At 39.1% G+C, this 25585-nt stretch overlaps 1 protein-coding gene across 5 annotated transcripts in view; it reads right to left on the bottom strand.

Annotated features, from left to right (window-relative positions):
- Positions 1-25585, bottom strand: part of SEMA5A (semaphorin 5A) — a 459076-nt gene that overhangs the window by 236347 nt on the left and 197144 nt on the right. For all 5 annotated transcript variants that reach the window (XM_046672376.1, XM_046672377.1, XM_046672375.1 and 2 more), the window contains one exon: positions 13315-13414. In XM_046672376.1, the coding sequence (XP_046528332.1) occupies positions 13315-13414 (100 nt within the window). The remainder of the gene's footprint in view (positions 1-13314; positions 13415-25585) is intronic.

The following is a 25585-nucleotide window of genomic DNA, read 5'->3' as shown; positions in this document are numbered from 1 at the left end:
TCTAGAAAGGCAGCTCTCTTACACAAAGGGAGAGCTGGAAGTGCCTTCACATCATTGAAGAAAGAGAATGGCAGTGTCCATGATGCTCTGCAGAGCTCTGGGCAGGCCAGTGGGAGAGAAAAGGTCAAAGTCCTTGTGGACTTTGTGGAGAGGGTTGGAGGAGGCATAGAGATCATTCTCTAAAACACCTGGGTCCAGTTTTCTAGTGTTTTCCATGAAAGAAATGCTATGGTCTGAATGTTTATTTCACCCCAAAATTCCTATGTTGAAAATCTATTCCCCAAAGGTGATAGTATTAGGAGGAGGGGCCTTCAGGAGGTGATTTGGTCATGAGGGTGAAGCCCTCCTGCTGGGATTAGTGCCTTTTAAAAGAGGCTCCAAAGAGGGGGGCAGCTCCATTGAGTAGCAGTTAAGTTTATGCATTCCAGTTCAGACCAGGTTCAGATCCCAGGTGCAGACCTACGCACCACTTATCAAGCCATGCTATGGCAGGCATCACATGTATAAAGTGGAGGAAGATGGGCATGGATGTTAGCTCAGGGCCAGTCTTCCTCAGCAAAAAGAGGAGGATTGTGGCAGATGTTAGTTCAGGGCTAATCTTCCTTAAAAACACAAAAATAAATTTAAAAACATAATAGAAGAGGCTGCAAAGAGATCCCTAACCCCTTCCACCATATGAGGACACAGTGAGAAGTCAGCCATCTGCGACCCGGAAGAGGGTCTTCATCAGAACCCAACCTGCTGGCACCCTCATCTCAAACTTCAGGCCTCTAGAACCGGGAGAAATAAACTTCTGTTGTTTATAAGCTACACAGTCTGTGGTATTTTGTCATAGCGGCCCAAATGGACAAAGACAGGAAGACACTGATTTATGATGACAAATATGCCATACTCTTGTCCACATCTTCTCAAGCAAATCTAACTGTTTACCATTCTTTTTCTGCCTCTCAGGTCCCAACAGGCTGTAAAGATACCCCTCCCCACCTCCAGCCATTACCAGTGGATTTCAACCATTTACCCAAACACCTAACAACTATGCCCTCACAGCCATCGCATCAGGAATAAATCAGTGTGGTAGAGCCATCAATAGGTGAACAGGAGGGGCATGCTTATTAGGAAAATATCACAGTAATTATGAAATACCATCACCACCACCACCATGCCCAACATCCTAACGAAGATAAGTTCTTTTCCTTTGGCATTTTCTGGATTGATGTCAGTGGGTGATTTTTTAACCCATCCTCAATTTTTTTGATCTAAAAAAGTATCATGGAATCAAGAATTCTAGAGCTAATTTGTCAGCAGAGAGTATATACCCTCAATTTGTAGATAGGAAACTTCTGCAAATTAAGAGGGCAATGTGACTTATCCAAGATGATTAGGATTTAGACAAAGTCCTAGGAATGAAACAAACCCCCGACCTTGGTGTCCCTTGTCCCATTGTGCTACACCACCTCCCCAATCAGTCATCCAATGTCCCCTTCCTAATTTCACTGCATCAAACAAACATACACATAGGCAGGGACAAACAGACAAACACAGTAATAGTTCTTACAGTACAATTATTTCATGTCTTCATTTTTCATTCAGAGATGCACTTACAAATCATTTTGAGACAATTCAAGTCTTAGCACTGCTAATGACAAGCTTTTGATTCTAGGTAATTGATTCTCACCTCTGGGACTATCCTCTCTCTGTGACATGTATCTCCCCATTAACAGAACATGATAATCCTACTGGTCTGGCTGATTAAATGGCGCCTGGCTTCTCCTTTCTTATTTCCCATGAATTCTTCCTGAGGCTCCCTGGCCATACTTATTTTAAGAGTGTCAAAGTTTCCTCATTTATTAAATGAGAGAGTTAAAGTATACAATGTCAGTATGTTTAAATAACACAAATTCCTAAAAGACTGTGATCCTTTTTAGATATATGAAATGACCAGTAGAGTTAGATGAATATATGGCCATCTAATGAAAGTCTTACCATGACACATTTCACTAAATTTCTGAAAAACATTTTTCAACTTGTTTTTATTTTTTGCAACTGAGTACCATATTTCACAATAATCTTAAAGAAAATCTCAGCATATAAAAGAGGTAAGATAATTCTTTATTAGTAAAAATTTATTCAGTAAGTACTTATTTATAATATTTGTTAATCATAAATCAGTTAAGCCGACTTGAAGATTTGAAATTGGAATTATTGGAACTATCTATAATCTTGCATAGCCTCAACATCTATTTAAGGCCTATTTTTGTGTCAGCTGGTTGGTTGCATTTTTGTTGCTTTTTTTTACTTGTTTGATTTTGGAGACAAAGAGTTGGTACGTGCTTTCAAATATTTGTTTAATAAATTGAGTGTGGTCTACACAAAACCCAAGTGAGCAATTGAATGCCTTGCTGGACCTTTCCATATTAGAAATATGTAATATTACACATTTCAGTATTCACTTTATCTATCATGATTTTCAACGATTTAAAAAATATTTTAAAAGATGCAATGTAAATGAAACATGTGGAATTCCCTAATCACCTCCCTGGAACCTAAGAATCTGACAAAAGACTGTGGATTCTGCTATTCTCAAAACCCTTTCCTCAAACTATTTGGCTCCACATATGCCAAGTACATTTTTTGCTCTTGGAAAAATTCCAATCCAGCCAGCAACACGAAGGATCTGAAATCTCTCAAGACAGCTTGATCCATCACAGTTTAGGTCAACGACCTACGAAGTTAAAGGTTACAAAAGGAAAGAAAATCTTCTAAAGGGAATAAAAAATTGATATTCCCAGATGTTGGGCCACTCACACACTAAAGTAAGATCTATGGTCCCCTGCCAGTGGCTCTTCTCCAGGGCATTACAGAAGAGGCCACCACTTTATCTTGCAATTGTGAGCGCACAGAGGAGGGAAAACAATATATGTGAGGTTCACGAGAAAGGCCACCAACCCTTCCTACGTGAAGAAGGAGTGCTTCTGGCTCCCAGCCAAGAGGGAATGTTAACCAAATGTTTCAGATAGGGTCAGTTTCTCTAGCTGGGCAATGCTTTGAGCAACCCAAAGCATTTAAGCGGTTCCATTTATCTTCATAACACCCCTAGATGTAAATAGGTAATAATAAGGAATATTGCCATTCTTCAGGGAGCAAGGCAGCACTGCACGAGGTTAAGAGATTAGATTCTTAGAGTGTTAGTTGTACAGCTTAAGAGAGCTATTCCAGATTGTCATTGCCCACCCCCCCCCATTACAGAAGGACAGAGCAAGAGTTTACCACACTGTGAAGGCTCAGTTTTATGGCTGTAGTAAATAAAAGGATGAGTTTTTCATCCCTTGGTATGGACCTACTTTTTTTCAAATGTCTTGGAATAAAATTTGACGTTGCACATTCAAATGTAATAACCATATTACTTTTAGGAGTAACGACGTGAGGAATACATAGATGCAATAGACGGAATAATTCAAATCACAAAGCCATAAAATTTGGCAGACACAAACTGACAATTCTGAAGCCCATTCATCCTTTCCCCACTAGACATCTGAGTATGCTTTCTCCCTTTTCACTGGAGTTTATTTCGTACTGACTGTAGGATTGAAAAACTCATTCCTGCGTCCCATCACATGCCCCAGCGGCCTATTAGCAACAAATCACCAAGCACAACAATATATTCTCAGAGGGAGCAGTGCAGCCTGAATATATGAAGTTCATTTGTGTCTTCACGTAAAGTAATAAAATTCAGCCGGCATTAAAGAAAAGGTTGAGCCATCATGAGCATATTAACTAAATGACTCATTTTATCTAGAGACACTATAAAACTTAACTCTGACCTCCATTAATTATGAAAGACACAGGTGTTTTAAAATGACATTCTCTTAGAATAACTCAATTGGTCTCTGATGAATTTAGCTATAAAATCAAAGAAGAAAAATCCAAGTTCTTATTGAACATGTAGGTTGGAGGCTGACTTATAACTAAGGAGCAAAAAACCGAATAATTGAGAAAGATGGACTTGTAGTTTTCACTAAGAGAAACCAGAGACAGAAAGCAAGTAAATCTATAAAAAAAATTTTGAAACAATAGTGATAGAAACTTATTTTTTTGTTGTTTAATAAAAGTTTAAACCACGGTTGATCATGAAACAATCTGAAAACAAAACACACATTGCATTGAAACTGCCACCATCTGGGTTGTCTGAGAGCTGATATCAACTGAAAAGTTAGTCTCACCTGGGCCTGTACCAGCTCCATGCTTTCTGTGATTTCTCTTTACTGCACAAGTCTACCCTGTTCTCAATATCCAACTGACAACAGAATTTGAAACAATGACATTGTACCTGACCCCCAAATTTCCAACTGCATTGATAGACCGGAAGATTAAGATATAAGTTTGTGACTTTGAAGCTAAGGGAAAGTAGTAACTATATCTTTTAAAGCACACGATTTTTTTTTTTTAACCCCGCCCTCTACATAGTTGTATATCTTAATTGCAGGTTCTTCTAGTTGCGGGATGTGGGCCGCCGTCTCAACATGGCCTGACGAGCGGTGCCATGTCCGCGCCCAGGATCCGAACCCCGGGCCGCCGCAGCGGAGTGCGCAAACTTAACCACTCGGCCACGGAGCCGGTCCCTAAAGCACACGATGTTTTTATAAAAATTATTTTAATTATCTAAATGCAAATATTTAATATATAAGTCATATCAATAACTTTTAAAAACATGAAGATTTAATTTCACCACGTGACCACTTCATGTAGTTCATCAACTTATCCATAATTGGTATTCCTAAGACTCATTATGCTGGTTGCCTCTAAACAAATTCTAGGAGCTTTTATATTTTCTGTGGTTATAACCGTTCTGATGAAAATATCTCTTTCATGTACTTTTTTCACAAGTTTTGGGGAGTTTAATGAAATTTTTAAATTACCAAGCTATTCCAAATATATAGCACATATTTAAATAGTTGGATCACATTTAGATGACAGTTTTTGAATGGTGAATTCTTTTTTTACTTTGCTAATATATTTTTAAATATGGTGATAAATGTACAATTCTATGATCATGTTATAAGCTACCTCCTCAGTCAGAATTTTTCCTACCCTCCTCAAAAATAATATATGTACTTTAGGCCATGGAAATTTTTAAATAATTCTCATTTTATTGCTGCTGTTGTTACCATATATGCGAAGTACTCACTGTCCCAGAATTGCATTGGCTTATTTCATTCCCTATCCCAAAAAGCCTATGTCAAATCCCTTAAAAGATTTGGTTATTAGAAATAAGTTTCAAAGAATTCATCAAAACCAAGATCAAACCATTTTTATAGCACTCTCATATGTTTAAATACCAATATTAAAAGGCACATAAATAGACAGAGAGGCCCATGTTATTTAGAATGCAGAATTGATGTAAGTAGAATGAAATAACAAAGATGGATTTTTAGTGGCATGCAATAATTAAGACCAATGCTGTTAGAAAATTTCAGAGATATAAAATCAGAAAAGCCTTTTCCCATAAGCATATTTAGAGGCAAAGTTATTAATCAATATTGTTAATAATCACACTGATAACTTAAATTTTATTACGCTCTAAATATTACATGCAAATCTCTAAGAGCTATGAGGATTAGAGATGATAACATCTTGCTCTACATTGACACACCGCTTCTGCTTTTGTGGGTCCCTTGATTTGTCTCTTTCAGTTAACAGAGATCACTTTTCATTTGAAAAAAATACCAACTGAATTATTCTATGATTCCTTTAACCTGTGCTTTCCTAGGAATAGTCACTCCTCAAATTATCTCCATATACAATTATTTTTCTAGGTTATCCTCAGGGTTAGTAAAATCTGAGATTTTTTTCACATATCTTCAAACAATCAAAGAATTTCAGCTCATTCCCATATGCTCAATCCCAGCTAATGCCATCACAACAAGCCTCACTCTCAAGTCCCACTCCCACATCTCACCTTTGACCCCACCCCATTCTATTCACCATCAATCACTGTCAAACCTAGCTATGAAACATGTCTCAAACCTGACGTCTCATCTCAATTTCCACTCTCATTGCCTAAGTTTTCTCTACTGTCACCTGGTCCACAGCCCCGAAGTGCTGTCCTCACCTCCAAATTCTCCAAATTCTAGTGCATTCTGAACACAACATGGTAGACGTGTCTTCCAAATGCAACACTAAGTATGTAAATATGTATGCTTATAAATTTGCTCAGCTCCCAATGCCTTTACGAGATGTTCTCACATTTGCCAAGCCAATAGGTCATCAGGAACTTGATTAAGCCAAAGATTCCAACATCACTTCCGGGAAGCCTAATTCAAATGATCTGAAGAGAGGCCTGGACATCTGCATTCTTGAAAGATTTCCGAGGCAACTCTCATGACTGCCGGAATTGGAATCATCCGTCTAGAGAACTGAGTCCAAGCTTCGCCATAATCTGATCCACCTAAAGCTCCAGCCTCACCTATAATTACTACCCCTCTCAGTCACCAAACGCTGAGCTTTTTCAGTGTCATCCTGACTCCCACATTCCCTGTGGTGTGGTCCTTCTGGCAGGAAGACTCTCTCCCATTGCCACCCTCCTAAAGCATCTCCAAGGCCCAACTGGAAGAGCACCTTCTCAGTGCACTCTTTTCATCCTCGAGGACCGTCACATTCCTTTACTCTTGGTGTTTTCAGGCCCTTTACTCATATTCCATGGAAAATTTAATGGTTTGTGTCCCTGTCATACCCACAAAGCTAGGTGTCAGGAAACTTTCTTTAAGGGCCAAATAGCAAATACTCTGTCTTTGTGGTCTCTGTTGCCAACTACTTATCTCTGCAGTAAAGCTCAGAAGCAGCCATAGGTAACATGCAAATGAATGGTTGTGGCTGTGGTTCAATAAAACTTTATTTACAAAAACAGGAGGCCAACTCAGGGGCCTTAGCTTGCCAACCCTTGCACTAAGCTATAAAGTCTTAATCAGCTAGAAACTATGCTTCATCTTTGTTTCCCCAATGCCTAAAATACTTCCCAGCATAAAGTAGGCTCAATAAATATTTGATGAATGAAAAGTCATGAAAGAGTAACTACGTGAACTAATAAATTCTGAGGGACCCCATGTGGGACTGGCAAGGAAAGAACCTCTCAGCTCTCAAAAACTGTAGAGCACACAAACTCAATTAAAGAGGCTGATTAATTTTTATCACACTCTTTTGTTGGCTCATTCATGGAATTTGGGAAAAGGGAAGACTATATATATATAAAACTAAATAACTAACTATGCCGCTAGGCTTATCTGCTCCCAACTCAAGCAGGGAAGAAAGCGCAGGGATTATCTTGTTTTCTACAACAGCAAAAGGAACACAATGGGTAGAATTCTTTCCCACGAGAGTGTCGGTAAACCAGCCATTTGTGAAAAGCACACACCCCTGGACCACTTTCCAGCCCACTGAATCTGAAGCAGGGAGCAGAGGAAGCTTAATTTTGAGGGAATGCCCCCCATGGTACTTGGCTATGCTGATGTTTGGCAAATACTGGACAAAAGGTAACAGAGCCAGCAGACCAAGACAGAACTTTTTAACACAGACTAGGTTAATTAATCCAATAGAGCTATAGAAAGAAAGAAGGGAATAGGAAGAAGGAGGAAGATAGACAAAGAGAATCTTAAAAGAAAAGACACACACCTACGAATCCAGTGCCAATACCAAGAAGGAAAAGGATAGAGAAGAGAAAATGTTTAATTTATAAAGTATAGGTTTAAAAAATTCCAGGTGGGATAGGGATAAAATGGAGAGGAGGAAAGAAAAGTGCCATCCCTCTTTTCATCACTAGCTGCTTTCCCTAAGTCATAATTAATGTAAATACTACGTAAACATCATCATTACCTCGGATTTCTTTGCACGATGGGGGTCAACTGCTTTTTGGATTCACTCCTAATTGCTGATTTCATTCCACTCAGCACGAGCTACCTTTAATTGTGTAAACTTGACTAAAATACATCCTTTGGAAAATGGATAGAAGTTGTGGCTACTGGAACCAGAACTGCTGATCTCATAAAAATCTCCAGTTTTCCTTTTAATCATATACTGCTTCTGGCAGATTAATTCTAAGGTAAAACTTTACAATAGAAATAGGAGTTATAAGCACCAAAAAAGACAGAATTATATTGGTCAACTTTAAAAAATGACTTTTACATGAATCTAAAATTTAGCTCCCGTTGTTTAGAACCAGTGGCAAAATCATTTTGAAAGGGGGAACTTATTCTAATTAAATAGAAGGATGCCCATTCAATCAATGGGATCTTACAGGAATATATGCTTTGAATACTTAAAGCAAATTTAGCCCCAGCATAACAAAAGCAGGGCAATCTTTCCTTTATATCTTTAGTTTTTTAGATTCAAATCATGGGCAAAACAGTGGTTCATAATAATCACTAAAATTTTTCAAGACCAGTTTCTTGGCACATTAAGATCGAGTTCTGCCTTGGAAGCACTCAGGTTTTAGTTTTTGTTTTTAGTAACGAACATGCTGATTAGAAATCTATACTATTTGTTGCACAGACATATATACAGAAATATCTTCCAATATATGGAAACAGTCCATTGACTATAATGGCAAGCCAAAGGATTCCATGCAGGGCACATGGCTGTGGGCGGGTACTCACACAGCGTCAGCCATGCAAGGAGACTCACACATCCCTATGACCCTTTCTCTTGATATCTTTATAAGGGTCCCATTTTATGATGTAATTTTAATATCATTAAAATTAAAAATTTCCAAGGACATAAATCGTTATATTTGTCATCAATTATGATCATTACCTGACCCAAGTATTGGGTCTATGGGCTCCAATCCCACTACCCTAATCATTGGCAGACGGTTGGGCCTCATGGACTCACAGGTGCTTGTGTGAGAACTTACAAGTGAGCGTTCTTACTGAAATATCATAAGTTGCAAGACTATGCCCTTCAATTTATATGTTTATATTACACTGAAGCTTGTTAGAGGAGAGTAAGATAATCAGAAATCAAATTATAGGAAGAAAATAACTGAAAGACCAAGAAATAAATTTCAAAAGTTGAAAGAAACGCACACTCTCTTTGATGAGAAGCTCTTTTTCATTACTACTGTATGGCTTTATGCTTTATACAAATATGGCTAATTTGTACACACCCTGATTACTGTCAAACACTGTGTTGTACGTGGACCAAGCTGGCTGCCATTTGGAAAAACATTTGAATTCAGCACAGAATCACTTGTCATCCTTACAACAAACCTGAAACGCTGAAGGCAAACAGGTTCATTTGGAGAATAAAAATGTCATCACCCTCCCTTACATCTGCTGTTACGGCCCCATCTGCAATGAAGCTTACACTTTCACCAAGTTTGTGAACTGTTATTACTATCATTAATTTTATAATTATCTATACAAAAACCTCTAAACCACGTCTTCTTTTATTTTGAAATTTTCCTTTTTATATATATGCCATGGGAATTGTTTTTAGTAGGTTTTTTGACAAAGAAGTATACAGATCATTCATAAAATAGTATTCTAATAGTGTAAACAAATAGAAATCAAATCATGCAGGAAAATAACTGAAGAGGTTAACTAAGATTATTTTTGAAATTGTGATTTTCTTTATGCTTTACTGTATCTTCCACATTTTTTAAAATGAAAATGTCTGAGTCTCATCATTGAGAACACAAACATTATTAATTTTGAAAGAGGCTTGGGTAAAACAAGATATGGATGTCAATGCTTTTCAAATAACATGATAGATACTGTGCAACTTGGGAATGGTAAATTTAGGGATCCTTCCAGAAATTACACAAATTCAGATTCAAGTACCTTCTGGCACTAACTACATAACTATAAATCACCTAAAGAAAGGTTTTTCTTTTGCAGCACAATGCACTTCCTTTTGCAAAGATCACAAAGAATCTTTAGCTGAACTAAATTTCAGGAACATAAACTATTACTGGTATAAAGCGAAACCATCCAATAAATGGCTTTCAATGCCTACTGCTAACTATGAAAAAACAAAAAAGAGTATCATTGTATTTTTCCACCACTCATACATTTAAATAACTTCTAAAATATACATTTGCTAGCTAAACTTTTTTTGCTAGGTCAAGCCCTCCCAAACAGGAATCTGAGGGCTGGGTTATTTTTAAAGTTTTATAATTGGCTCACACTCCTTCGCAAACTTTATGAGCCTAATCCCACCAAGTTTCCTAGGTAAAATTCCTGTCCTGCTCTTTCAGTGATGTCTGCCAGAAACGCACATGAATGCATATGTCGAACCCAGAGATACCCGCATAGCTTCCCTGCTGCTGCATGCTGACCAGGCACCCAATACTGTGACGATCACTTTCCATGGGTTATTTCATTTAATCCTCACAACAGCTGGAAGGGGTAGAAATAACTACAGCAATTTTAAAGAGAGAGAATTAGACTCTGAAACAGGCTCAAGTCACAAAGCTAAGCAAGTACAGTCTACCCCTTTCTTTCTTTCATTTGTTTATTGAGTATCTACAATGTACCATGTACTGTTCTGGAATCGAAAATAGAGCCCTTGCTCTAAGGGTTGTTCATGTGAAATTCAAATGTAACTGTGCATCCTGGACTTTATGGGCTAAGTCTGGAGATCCTACATGCTCCCGGTCACCACATCATACTGCATACTAGGTTGGCTCAGTGGCTGGTCCAATCCTTGCTGGTGTGTCTGGGCTGGAACTGTGCTGAGTTGAGATGGATGGAGACTTCAAGGAACACTGAGATGGAAACCTGCAGGGACATTGGGATGGAGACCTCCAGGGACACTGGGATAGAGGCCTCCAGTGATGCTGGGCTGGAGATCTCTAAGAACACTGAGATGGAGGCCTTCAGGGACGTTAGGATGGAGACTTTCAGGAACAGATGTCCCCCAGGAACAACACCTAGGTGCTATCTCCAGCCAGGACAGGGCCATGAGATATCCCATCCAGGTCCCAATTTGCTCAGTGGCTTCTCATATCCCTTAGAAGAATCTGTGTCATTGACCAAAAGCCAACCACCTGCAGAGATAAGCATACATGTGGTGTTGGCCATTCATGCAGCACTGAGGACCTCTAGAAACACTGGAGAGTATTTTAAGTTGAGCTCACAGGAAAACCTTTTCCAATATTCTTTAGAGTCAAATGAGGGATGCCAGACTCGGCTATGTCAGTTGGGGTCACATTTGCACCTACCACCCCAGCAAGGGGACCCCTTCCCCCCTGGCTCAGGGTGAGTGTTCATTTTCCCTATGGGGTAGCTTTGGTTGGGATGTAGAGTCCGCCATTTCTTTGTGCCCTTGTCCAAATACAGGTATCTGGAATAAATCTGCTACAACCTCTACCCCTTCTCTCCTGTGTCCATTCTGATGAACAAAGGCACATATACAAATCAAATCCTGGAAGTATATATGCTAAATCAACAGGTATCTTTGAGCTTCTACCAGGAGGAGAAACTGTACTACATTCTAGAGAAATAAAGAAAAGAGCAGCACATCAACTATCATCTGGTGAGTCACTATGTACTAAGGGGGGATGACACCTGTCAAGAAATAATTCGATAAGTGCAGTAATGAAGGTAGAATGCAAGTGTGCTAACAGGATCACCCAGAGCAGAGAATGTGAACACTCAGGCCCAAGAGAGGATCCATGAGCCAGGTCCTTACTATGAGTAGAATTCCACCAAGCAGATAACTTATGGTGGAGGGAGGGAGGTAGCTAGTATTTCAGAAAAGTAAAAGTGGTTGCCAAATCCTAGAGGCAAGAAAGAACACATTTATAGTTGTGGGCAACTCAAATAATTCCACATGCCTGGACTATGTGAGAAGGAAAAAAAGCTGAGTCTTTAAGGGATGTGGGACCACAAGGCAGAGGGGCTGGCCGGCCTCACCGAAGAACCAGCATCTATCCTATGGGAGCTACTGAAGGGGGGCATTTTAAAAAGATGACTTTGGCCATGGTGTACAGAGAAGGAAGAGAAAATCTGGAGGCCAGAAGACCAGTTAACAACCCCTGAAATATGTAGCTCTGTCTCCTAGTGAGGAATTTGATGGAAGTCAGCATCAGAAATTCCCTATGTAGTCCCAATGGGCTGAAGTAAGCAAAAGTACACCAGGCAAGTCCATCCAATCCGTACTCACTGTCCACCCCTAAGCATCAAAAGAGATGTGGGAGACATGTTCAGTGCCAGGAACTAAGTCAACTTCCATCTATTCGTTTAAAGTTACGACCACACATCTTAATGTCTTCAAGTGTTAAGTGGATACACAAGGACTCTTTAAGATCTGAGACGAAAAGCAATGATTCTATACTGTTCAACGTTTGTCTTAAAGACTAAGCCAAATTTAGCTTCACTCAGGTCTATGCGGAAGCAACACACCTCTCTCACTATGAAAATATGTTTTATAACCTAGTAAATTTGGCCAAAAGAGATGTGAGCATGGTACTGCCCAAAGTGCTTTCTTTGGAGGCCAGAAGAGTTCAAACCAACAAATGGCCTCTTTCTTCAAGTTTAATGTCATTTTTCCTAAGAGATGGGTATAAAGTGTTTTTATACATCATCCTCAAAATACACTGGCAGGATAGCTGATCTGAATGCAAGGATTATGCATGTTCTCTAAGGAAGTAATGGTAAATATGAGGGACACAACTCAGGATCTGTTCTGATTGTGTTCCAGTGGACTTATTGTCAAACTGGAATGTCATATGTCGACATGGGTACAGGAACATGTGAACCTTAAGAGCCAAAAATAATAACAGCTTCCTTGAATTCTCAATTGACTGGCAACTGGCCTAATCAAGGTCATAAAGAAAGGTAACGATGGCCTTAGAATGGACGGCAAAGGCCCTTGATCACGAGAATTCTACTGAAGGATGTAGTGAGAAGTTAACAACATGGATTCAAATGGCCTGGGTCTGAAACCTGGATCCATCTCTTATTGGACACAATAAGTATGTCCTCAAGCAACATTTATCCACTTTCTGCCTCAATTTCCTCATCTCTAAAATAGGAATGTTGACCATACCTACCTTTCAGGTTTCATGGGAGGAAAAAATGAATTAATTCATGTTAGAACAGTTCCTGGCACATGGGAAAGGCCCAATAAACACTTGCCATAAAGAGCAGTAGTCATTCACTTAATAGTAATATACTTTACAGCACTCTTCTACTGTATTTCATTCTTAGAAGAAATATTACTTAGCACTCATCAACTACAGCAGAGAAGCTCATGGGTAACTGTACAGATGTAAAATGAAGTCTGAAAATATCTGCGGTGGCAAAACATAAGATCTCTCACCTTGCTCCTACAACAAGTTCTTTCTGTCCTGGGTCAAATGTTAACTGCGAGAAATCCACAGCATTCTTCGCTCTGAACTCCCGTAACCAGGGGCCAATTTCTAAATAGGAAAAATAAATAAATAAAAAGATAGAAATGAATGATTTTCCTCTAGGGACCACAGAGAATGCACATCAGGTAGCAAACATTACATTTCTGAGAGGATTTGAAGGTCCTCCGATGTGATCATTTAGAGGTCACTTGAGGTTTCCATCAGGATGTCACATAATCCACGCGGAGAATGTGTAAGACACAGAGGGCAGCCACCCAATAAAGAGCGAGCAAAGCATCAATGCTTGGTTGTAATTTACAAGCCAGATGTGCATTTTCCTTTTGGCTCTGGGCTGGGCAGAAAATAACACAGCATTCACATGATTCATCTGAGGAATACTGAATGCAAGCAAGACCATTTCCTGTGCAACTTGACTTGAAAGAGCTGAAGACTTCGAAAAATCACAGAAGGAATCACAAGGACAAACACAGGAGCACCATTCGCCTTCTTTCAAAATGGACATCCATTTCCCTGTCCTTTGGGTTTCTATTTTGACCCCATGATTAGACTTGTTAAATACCCTCTGTCCTTTCTGGATGAGAAATCCACAGTCACTTCTAGGCCTTATTTGCATTTTTTTTCTAAGGGAAATCGGGAAACAGTCACCCTTCAGAGACAGGTTTTTTGCAAGCACTATAAAATCCCATTAAATGGCCTTCAGCCTACAGCTCAGTTATTATAAAATGACAGTATTTGAAGAGGGATAAAATGCTGCTTCGTGAGTCATTTTTACAACTTTCATTAGCTCACTTCTGATACTGAAAACATATCTGGTGTCTTGCCTGCCATATGTGCCACACCTTACCATTTTCCTCGACAATTAACCATGTTATCTGTACTGTCTTTTTGTCTTGGACTTAATATTTTGAGTGATATCACATTGACTGCACAGGGACATGACAACTGTCCAATGAACAAAGTTACTGGTTCAAGGAAAAAGTGTGTAGCGCGGGAATAATCTCTTTCAACAAAAGCAGATGCTAAAAACAGTTCTAACATGGAAATATGCCCATGTCCCATAATGTGTCCTGTAGAAATGCCTTTGCCGATGTGATTGAGATGGATTATTTTCCAGGAATAGCTGTGTATAATAAATATAGCACTTGTCTACTATCAGTTATTGGGGGAAAAATGAATAGAACTGAAAGTTCTATTCTGCACAGAGGAAACCAGGATTGAGTTAGAGAGACCTGTATTCAGTTTTTGAAATTTTAATGTGTATGAGATCTTGATTCTTTTTAGGATTTTATATAAATGTCTTAATTTTATAGGCAAGTCAATTGAAAAAATACTTATGATAGCAAAGTATGTCCAAAGCCCTGGGGCTATAAAAAGTCATTAATAAATGGTCTGTTTTAGGAGTTTATAATTCAGTTAGAGAGCTAGCACTAATGTCTTCTTTAAACACAGTATAAATACAAGAACGTTACATGTGTTTGTACAGTTATAGGAAGTATTCATACATGGAAAGTAGAGACGATTGGGGACCTAGGTTAAATGAAAGGAAAGATGTGACCACATATTTACAGCAGAGACATGTCCTAGAGGAAGCAGGAGAGCAACATGGGAGACCATGTTGCCCCCGATGGTCATAATCGTATTGCTCATCTACACTCCCATCATGGTCCTAATCAGTTTCTCTGTTTTTGGGAGACAGACCCTAAGGATCTTATGTCTGCACAGCTCACTGTGGTACCTGCAGCACAGAGCACAGCACCTTGAATGTGAGAGGCAATAATAAATGTGTGGAACGAAAGAATAAGAAGGAGGAAGTGAATTCAAGAAAAGCAGAATTAAAAATGAAAGGAAAGAGGAAAAAGGGGAAACAGAGAAAGAAAAAAGCAGTAACAACTCAAAAAACTACTGAGAAAGATAACAAAGGTGTATTTAAATATAACTGTCAAAATATTCACTTACAGGTTAAAAAGCGTGGACTTGACTTCATCTGTGATAGGCTCTGAAAACTTTTCCAGCAAGCACTTGACGAATTAAAACAAATATCTTAGGAATGTGAATGGGCCACTGATGGGAAAGAGTAGAGAATGGGGGCAAGAATATTAGATTTAAAAAAACTAAAAACCATACAATTTAGGTAGTGGCTATATTTGTACATGCTATGAAAATGCAAAACGAAGATGTGATGGGAGAGTCTGAATGGCCTGATAACTAACTGGAGATGAAGCTAAAGGGAACAATTAAAGATAACAGAATAGTTTCAACATTAAATGAAGAGGAGAACAATGATGACCGAGACATACATGTCAGGAGGTAAGGTCGGTTTGAGAGAAAATAATGGGTTCAGGCGCAACCATGTAGAATGTTACCTATGAAAAGTCCCCAATGGTATGTTGGCCTCAGCGCCATTGCTGTGCATCACTAAGACCTAGTAGTGTCAATAGAGTTGCTTTCGTTCAAGAATTTCATCACACAGACAGGAAACCCACGCATGACCAGGGAACCCTCCAGGGCTAGAGTCCAGGGCTCATGAGTCCAAGTCTAGGGATCTATTTACCACATCTCACAGCTTCCAGAGCCAGGCACACACGCCATGTCCACAGTGTTGAAGGTGAGTCGATTGTGTCAGGGAAGAACAGAGAACCAAGGGTCAACCTTTTTGCTAGAGAGTAGAAAAATGAGCCACATAAGGGGAGAGAAGACTATGAAAAGACTTTAGAAGAAAATCAGTTAACTCATTTCCCACGCATTTATCTTTCTTTTCAGTTAGAAGAATTGGAAGAGAGTGGCCAATAGGGACTAAGATGAAGGGACATATTTTAGGTTTTGGTTCCTATACTGAGCAATAGGAAGGGTTACACTACTTCTAAAAGACTCTCAAATAATAAAAGGAGGCATGGAGAGAAGGGAAAACGATTTAATAGCATATAGTTCTGTCAATATTGTTCAATTTTCCTTATTTAAATTTCTAATGAGCTTCTCCATTAAAACTGTATATTTTTATGGTTAACACTAGATCAAAGTTGGATAATCTGCATAGTCTCTTGTTTGTTGATTTTCCTGGGCACTCCTCCAGAAGGCCTGGCTATCTTAACTCTGCATATTAAATAGCCTTCTATCTTACTGGATACCATGAGGGCCTTGGGAGAAAGTTCCTGTACCAGCCCATCTCTCTAACTGAAAATATGCCTGTATCAATAACTACTCTCTCAACTTTCCCTATAAGATCAAATCCTCTTTTCAAAGACCAGTCCCTCCAACTTTGCTTCATTCCCGTCTTTTCCCTCCTCTTTAATCCCTTCCCTAAATCATCTCTTTTGTCCTTTAATATCTCCAATGTTACTAAGTCCCTTCCTCTCTGCCTATAAATATATGCCCATTGTCTCATTTACAGAAACCTTTAAAAATACATTTTCATTACACTCTTGTTATTACAGTTTCAAACACCCAAACAAAATGCATAATAAACTCCCAAGTACAGTTTGTCAAAAAGCCTGCTGGCTCACTTTTACACGTAAGTTTGAACACCTCCTTAAGGAATATATAATCCTAACTTTATACAAATCATTTCAGACATTAGACGAGGAAGTGAATCTTCCTAATGCAGTTTTGAGGCTACTATGATCTTGATAATCTTGATACTAAGACTAGACAAGCACATGATGAGAAAACTATGGGCCAACCTCATTTAAGAACATGGCTGAAAACATTCCTAAAAAATACATGTTTTAGCAAATCACGCACACAGGCATGCACACACACACACACACACACAGATGCACATACACTCTATTTCATATGGGATAGGGTTTATCCCAGAAATACAAGAATGGCTCAACAAGCTTAACATCACAAATTCTATCAGAAGAATTTACCACCACAATAACAGATTTCAATAGTAGCATGAAGAAATTACTGAAGCTACTTTCTAAGGAATCAGAAATGAACAGTTATGGATATAGATGGGCTAGGAGAATACAGAGTCAAGTAAGGGAGGAGAGGAGAGGGTCTTAACCCGGGGCAAGTAGGTGAACAAGCTCACCAGATGCCGAAGAAAGGGAAAGTGATGCGGCAGAGGATGGCACACAGCATGTGGTGAGTTGAGGAGGTACAATTTTCAATAATATTAACTTTCTCAATACACCTCATTTCCCCCAAACAACGGGTTTACCTTTTTCCTCCTATTCCTCTCTTCTGATCTTGCTGAAAGAACCATACGATGAAATGGAACTTAAACATGGCAGCCAATATGGCTATTGTTTGGAAGTCAAGTAGTAACATAAAACCTGTAATTTCAGATTGAATACTTTGCAGATAACTTTTAATATTTGATATTAATCATCCTAGCTAATCCATTCATGACACAACATGGCTGTTGAAATTCGGCCTCTGGCAATGATTTTCTATTGCAAGACTAGCTGTAATGTTCATACTTGCCTTCTCTTACTACTAATAAGCACCCACATGAGTTGTTTGTAAATAGTCTATCAAAAGTGCACTGATTCAATTTTAAAAAGAATCCAGTGTTACAGCTTCGAGAAATAATTATTCTATGAACATGTGTCAGCACTAATAAATTTGCTTCAAATAATTGCCATATATAAACTAGAGACCAGCTTAATAGATTTGTTAGTCACCATCCACCTCAAAAGAAAGAAAGAAAAGAAAAGGAGTAAAAGTTACTAGTTTTTTTTTAAAAAAAAGCAAACATTCTAACGACGTCCAAGGTAGTGATGGTTGTAAGCAAGGAAACCTTGAGCTTGATGAGTAAGAATCAGAGGAGATTCTGCTATTGAAGAACCAAAACCTAACAGCAATTCCAAAAACCAGATTGATGGCTCCTCCCCAGGCTGACGCCTGCAGCACTGACTGTCCAGAGACCAAGCTGACTCTGAGCAGACACTGAGCAGTGAAACCTACCAGGCTGAACAAGGGCAGCTCTGGGTAGCCTAAGTTTCACTCTTTACTCCCTCAAACCTCTGTCAATTAAGGAGCCAAGAAAGCAGGATTGTGAAACTTTGAGGAACTTGAAACCCATAATGGAAACTGAATCCCAGGCTAAACTGGGCAGGGCAGGGAACGGAAGGTAAACACTGTTGAAAAGGCACAGGGAGCAACATAAATATATAGAAGTAAATGTGCAACTCTCACGAAATTATATTTAGTCTGATCTACATCTAATCCTGCACAAGGAAAGAATAATAATGCTAGTGACATGATTATTGGTAAAGCAGCTAAAAAAATAGTTAACATTTAAATAGCATATGCCATCTGATAGATGCTATTCTATGTACTTTACACATATAATTCCTATATTTCCTACACCCACCCGATGACAGGTGAGGAAAATGAGTCCTGCCAAGGTCAAGCGCTGGTAAACCTCAGCTCCTAGTTTTGCCACTACACTCACTATACTCTCAAACTGCAGTAAATCTAAAACGGAGCTTGCTGTGTGACACATTTTGAAAGTAACAGGAAGAAAGAAAATTAATGACCTCTTCACTTTGAAAGTGAGTTTATTCCCACTGATACATACTGTTAATCAAAAACTGCCACCCACTCAGTTCGACAAATATATTTACTGCTTTTACTGTTATTAATAACAATGATCTACATGTCAGTTAAGATCTACAGGAAAAAGTATTCACCATTTCACTAGTTAGGTTTTAAGATGCAAGGGTCCTGATGGGAGTAAGGGGGATAAAATGTCAATAACCATGCACTGATCTGCTTTATGAGAGTGAAGAACATTCTGGAAGGAGAAGGTAGGGATGATGCAAACACAGAGGAATGGCTGGATTTCTCAGCAGTCTAAGCCATTCAGCTCCTATGTGGGAGGGCAGGACACTGTCCTGAAAATGCAAGAGCTGGGTTCTCACCTCCCCCATAAGGGCACTCCCGTTGGCAGGCGCCACAGGGCAGGAGGAGAAGTGCAGGGCGGAGTCTTGGCTGAGCACTCTGGAAGTTCTCCTTGCCTGACCTTTTCCCAAATTGTGAAAGGAACCATCCCACCTCAAAGACACCTATTACTCTTTAACATTGGCCTGTGGCTCCCTTATATGGATTTCATTTTCAGCTTCAGCACATTACATAAACCATTCAATCAATGCAACCTGAACTAAAAGTACCGTTGGAACAAGGAGTAGAATTTCAAAAAGCCAGAAGACCAGCACGGCAGGGCTGTGCTACTTTCTGCACTGGCTCTTGACTGCTACTATTTTCATCCATTTCCCTTCCCATCTGCTTTTCCAGGCCTGTGCCTCCAACAGCCACTCAGAGCAAGGCAACAGCACTTCAGGCAGTAGGTCAGCAGCACCCCCATGCCACATTTCAACTCAAAAATAAGACACTTCCAGGCTTTCAACTACCTGAGTGCTGTCTGAAGTTCTTGAGTATAATAGGCGTCAGCCCCAAAGGCTCATGTGTTTTTCAAGTGGCAGGCCATTGCAAAACACTTCTACAGGGAGGAAATAGGCAAATTCACAAACATTTATGCTTGTGAAGAAAACATATATCAGAATAACCAATGTCTCTGATTTACAGGGCTCTTTTATTGTCTATATTTTCAGTGTTTATTTGATTTCAGAACTTACTAGATACTTTTACGTGTTAACAATTTCTTATTTCATTTGATGTTCATAATTCTGTCACGCTAGAGCTATAATCTTTGTTATAGAAATAAAAAACTTTTTAAAACCCCGAGACTTTGACAAGTTAAACATCCTGCCAAATGTAACATAAGCGGTAAGCGACTAACGTCTGGAATTTAAAGCCAAGATAGGACTAAAGCAATTATTTCCATAAGGTCCAAATTAAAAATCAATTTTCCAAAGGACGCATAAATTACATTAATCCTTAGCACCTAGTAATATGTCAGCGTGGATTAATTTATCAGAAGTGGTACTGGCCACCCACCAACAGAGTAAAGTTGGAAAGAAGGGAATCGGCGGTAATTTTAGATGAAGGACAGAAATGTTCTAGCCCAGTTGGCCAGTGGGCAGCGCACAACTGGAACAGAGGTCCCAGAAAACATTAGAAAGAAATCAGGGTCCACCACAGGCAACGAGACATCCACAGGAAGAAGATCCCACCAGTGCAAAATTCACCTCCATCATTTTTTCTGACACAGGTCCTGCTTACATCCACTCACTGGGAAACATGCAAACACGCTCTGCCTTACCTTAGCTTTGTAGAATGGTTGAGAAACACTAGGATAATTTTGTCTCTCCGAACATAGAATGCTCAATTATTTTCACTATAACTCCTATCTAGGACTTTGCAGAACCAAAGTAGTTACAGTAGGATGTGACATCAGTATCCTGCAATCCAGCTCCTCTATTTTATAGTTGATAAAGCTGGGGGCAAAGAAGGTCCAGGACCTCCCAGAGTCACACGCCAATGAGTGGAAAATCCCCAGTCCCACGACGTCTTTACCAACCTATTTTCTTCCCCATCACAGCACTCGTAGAATATCTGGAGTGCTGTGATATCTGCCAGACTTATCTGAGCACATAAAAGCTTCTAAATTATAACATTTTAAAGACCCAAAATATTTATATGTAGATTTAGGCATCAATATATTCATATATGTATATATTTGTATATGCATGTGTCCATATGCATATGTTTATTCACACATGTATATACTTAGATACATAAATATATATATGTTTATATCTGGATGTAGGTATCAATAAGTTCATTTATATATATACATATGACTGTATGTACATATCTGCATAGGCGTATGTGAAGAGATATGAAAAATATATACAATCATGCATCACTTAATGGTGGAAATACATTCTGAGAAATGTGTCTTCAGGCAATCTCATTGTTGTGCGAACATCACAGAGCATACTTACACAAACCTGGACGGGGTACACACCTAGGCTATACGGGACGAATCTTATGGGGCCACTATCATTATGCAGTCTGTTGTTGATTGAAACGTCATCACGTGGTACTTGACTATATATATAAAATACACACTGAAGACTACAGCAGAGAGAAGAAAATGGTCTCAAAAGCTTGCTACAGGAAACAATCAAAACATTCCACTGATGTGACTTTTTCTTTCAAATAAAATAAAAGTATTCAATAATAACCAGTTAGTGAATTTTAGACATTTTTATATCAATAAAAGCAGAAAGGATCCAACATATCAAGAAAGCATAAAGCATCTTTCATTTGCATTTTTATGTGTAAACATGACACATAAAACACTATTTTGAAACGCTAAAAGTACTCTTTCATCCTTTTGTTCTTAGATGCATATCTGCTCAACGTGAGTCAGCCGTTCTGTCAAGTCTCTTCGTGTAGTTCCTTTGCAAAGACATATAATCCACTTAATCCAGTTTTCACATGTTCGCTATAGAAAAAGTCCACAAACAGATATTGCAAAATATCTGTGTTCTGCAACTGGGTTCTTCTAAAGTTCACACTTCGTCTTGGACAGCCCGCCTGGTGGATTTCTAAAACCAAAAAGCTGTGATAGTCCATCTTCAGTGAAGCGTTCCGATTTGGGTCTTCTTAATTCAAACACAATTTGAAAACCACCAGTCTCATTTTAAACTATGTTTTTCAGCCTGGAATCCATGGAATAATACCTATTCGCAATCTAAATAAACATTAAATAATAGCTACAGATCTGTTAAATTATAGGAAAGAATGCATACACTATTCCAGTAAAAGCAGGAGCAGACAGCCAGCATCAGGAGGCAGCTATTAGATAAAGGCTGGCCCGGGGCAGGTTAGGGGCTTGTTTCACTCCTTGACAGGATTCTTATATGACTTTGAGACATATCGTTTCTCAAAGTTAGATTATCGCAGGATAATACAGAACTAAATTAATGTGTTTGATATTTTTCCTGGTTATGTATGCTAAGAGAAATCATAGAAAACAAAATTTCCCTGGAATTACCATCTCATACCACTTGAAATGTGCTGCCTTCCTGAGTCAAGGCTGGGATTCCTGATCTCCACTGTTATCACAAGTTTGCATTTGCTTGTGTGATTTTTCTGGTCACACCAGAAATACCTGTTTAACCTCAGAATCTAAATGTCAGTGTTAGGTGAGGCCCAGGCTACTCTGGCTCAAGTAATTTGAGCTGTTCAAGCACCACCTGAGACACACTTGGCAAGGTGTAAAGAGAAGCTTCTGGAAAGTTGTCAGTAAGCTGAGTTCAAAATCAACCTGGCAGGCTGGCATTCCCCTCCCTCATGTCTATAACTTTTAAGATGGTGGAAACCTCCTATTTCATTAAACCATCTGGAACAATTATTCCTGGTGACTGCAGGATAAGAATCAAGAAGATCAATGGCTGGTTTTTATTGCTGTATAACTCACACAAGAAGCAATTTCTACTCATCCATCCATCAAGACAGATTTTTTTTAAGTTAAAAGATCATGCAAATTCATATGTAAACTAGGCAAGACCCTCAAACCCCTGAACAATGACCGGTTTGTCCTCCAGGCTGTGAAGTTGGTGCCCAGCCTGCCCTGTCCTAAACTCTGTGTGGCTTATAAGCACCCTGCCTCACCCACAGGAAACCATCCTAGTGCAGAAGGGTCTTAATTTTGACTTGTGACCTGCAGCATATGACTGTAGGCTATAAAATCTAATTGCAAAATCTTAATGTTGTGCCAGAGAACATTAAAAAGTAATTTCCTTTAGATTTATAACTTTAGAATTACAAATGATGGTAATATGACTAAAAATATAAAAATGAACAATTTCTATTTGACGGGCACTTAGATTATTCCAGGAATAGCCAGACGTGCTTGCTATGTAAGCAGTGATGATCAGCAGTCCAACGGGGACAAACAAGCCGTTTGCAACTGAGTAACTACAGTGAGTGCAGAAGAGAGTTTCAGGAATTTCTTAGAATCTTAGAGCATTTAGTTTTAAATGTTCCCACATTTAGTTCCGCCACATACTCCGGAATTGCCAGACCTCGGCTTTCAAGAAAATAAATCGTTTCCTGAAGCTAGTGTCTTTCTGTGCCATTCTCACAATTCACGCTCAGTTTCTTCTTTGTCTCCTTGCTAGTAGAAAATCATATGTTCTAATGTAAGCCACTAACTCCACAGACCTCAGGATCCAGGAGAAGAAGCAAGCCACAAGATCTCAGGAGACAAGTCAGGGCTGTGTAAGGAAGTCTCTTCACCTGCAGACGGTCTAACAAGTCCCAAAGCGCTCTCTCTGCAGAAGAACTGATTCCATCTATACATCAGAACTGGAACATTTTCCAAGACAGACCCAGATTTTTCCAGGAACTTTAGAGTTCAGCATTAGGGCAATCAATGTGCACCAAGAATGTCAGGGCAGCACAATTAATAATTTTTGTAGTCAACTAACATTTCTAGGGTCCCTGCTACATGGAAAAACCTGCGGCAGGTACTGGCCAGGATGCAAAGTTACGTAAGATAGACCTCTGCCTAGACATTTATAATCTAGCTAAAAAGGTGAGAGATACACACAAAAGAACTAAACTGGACAATAGAAATGCCAGCTGGTTCCAAGGAAAAAATGTGATGTCCAGTGAAAATATAATGTGAGCTACACACATAATGTTGAATTTTCCTGTAGCTACATCAAAAAAAGGTTAAGAAGCAGGTAAAATTAATTTTCATTATCAAAAAATTATTTTATTTTACTTCACTTAAAAATTACAATATTTTCATGAAAATATTTTCATGTCTGTGTTCTACGTCTTTGAAATTCAGTGTGTATTTTACACTTACTGCATAACTAAGTTTGAACGAGCCAGACTTCAGGTGCTCGACAGCCAAACATGGCTTGTGGCTACGCTTTTCAACAGCACATGTCAAAGGCATTAAGAACAAGGCTTCCTTGGCAACATAGAGGCTTTGTTCTATTACATTTATTGTTGAAAAACAAATGAATTCTGCACCTTCTCAGAACCGCCATTGGCACTGCAATGCGATCAGAGACTAATTCCAAAAATAGTGTCCTCTATTCACCTAATCATTAATGAAGGTAACATGGTCTTGGAATTCAGCTGACTTGAGTTTGAAGCAGAACTTTTAATCTGTGGGACTGTGAGGGCACCACTAGTTATCTCATTTTTCCTTGATAAACTATGAAACAGAAGGAGAATAAGAAAATAATCATTATGTTGAGAAAAACATGCAAATTAATTCCATGGAGCATACAGCAGAGAACCTAAAGCATTAGGGGCATCTCAAGAAATACCAGTTCCTACCCTCACCCTCTAGGCAGTAAAGGGTAGTTTTTACCTGTCTCACAATTTTACCATGCGGATGGTCCCATTATAATTTTTGACAACATCAAGTACCAGGAAATCTATCTGTCACCAACTTTAGAAGCCTTCTAAGCCTTCTCTTAGGACCTACGCTCAATTTCATGTAAATCACAGTCCACCTGCTCAGGGTGTCAGAGCCCTGCCACCTTTAAGAAAGCCATGAACAACCGTTCAAAACTAACTGAAAAGGTAACACTCACTGGAAGAAATCTATTAATCAAGGGAGAGGTTGTTCAGTAAAGGGTTCACTCAGCAGATCTGGGGCATTCAAACTCTGCATATTCCAAAGAAAAGTTTGACCAACTCCTGGGGGATAATCTGCAAGCCTTTGGAATATCCTGGCTGACAAGACTGCCTTGTATACCTGGGAGCCTTGGGCCACATCAGATTGTCTATTTTAGAAATGTGATTGACGGGTGGACCTTTGACCATGCTGTATCAGTTTGACCTCCATAGGGGCTGTAGACTGAGTAGCTAAGGTCAGCCAGCTGGGCATTCCATGCCTATTGACTGAGCCAAAAAAAAAAATTCCCCTAGATACCAAGGTTCAAGTGAGACTCTCTGGTTGGTAATATTCCATATATTTTGTCACACATTGTTGCTGAGAGAATTAGTGCTGTCCAGATGATTCCACTGGGATACAACAAATAGAAGCTTACACCTAGTCTCTCTGGGACTTCACCCTGTGTGCCTTTTACCTTTGCTAATTTTGGTCTGTATCCTTTTTCTGTAATAAATCATAACTACGAGTATAACAACTTTTCTGAGTTCTGTAAGTCTTTCTAGTGAAATGATTGAACCCGAGGGTAGTTTTGGGGACCCCCCCCAACTCACAGGTTATTCCCCCTGTGATGATAATCACAGTAAATAAAACAATAAAATCCATATAAATATCCCTGGAAGGTTTTCAAATACAGACATATTGGTTTGGATGAG

The sequence above is a fragment of the Equus quagga genome, chromosome 9, assembly GCF_021613505.1.
Source record: "Equus quagga isolate Etosha38 chromosome 9, UCLA_HA_Equagga_1.0, whole genome shotgun sequence".
In the NCBI taxonomy this organism is placed as follows: domain Eukaryota; kingdom Metazoa; phylum Chordata; class Mammalia; order Perissodactyla; family Equidae; genus Equus; species Equus quagga.
The sequence above is the reverse complement of the archived record's forward strand: the minus strand, read 5'-3'. Positions and strand labels throughout refer to the sequence as shown.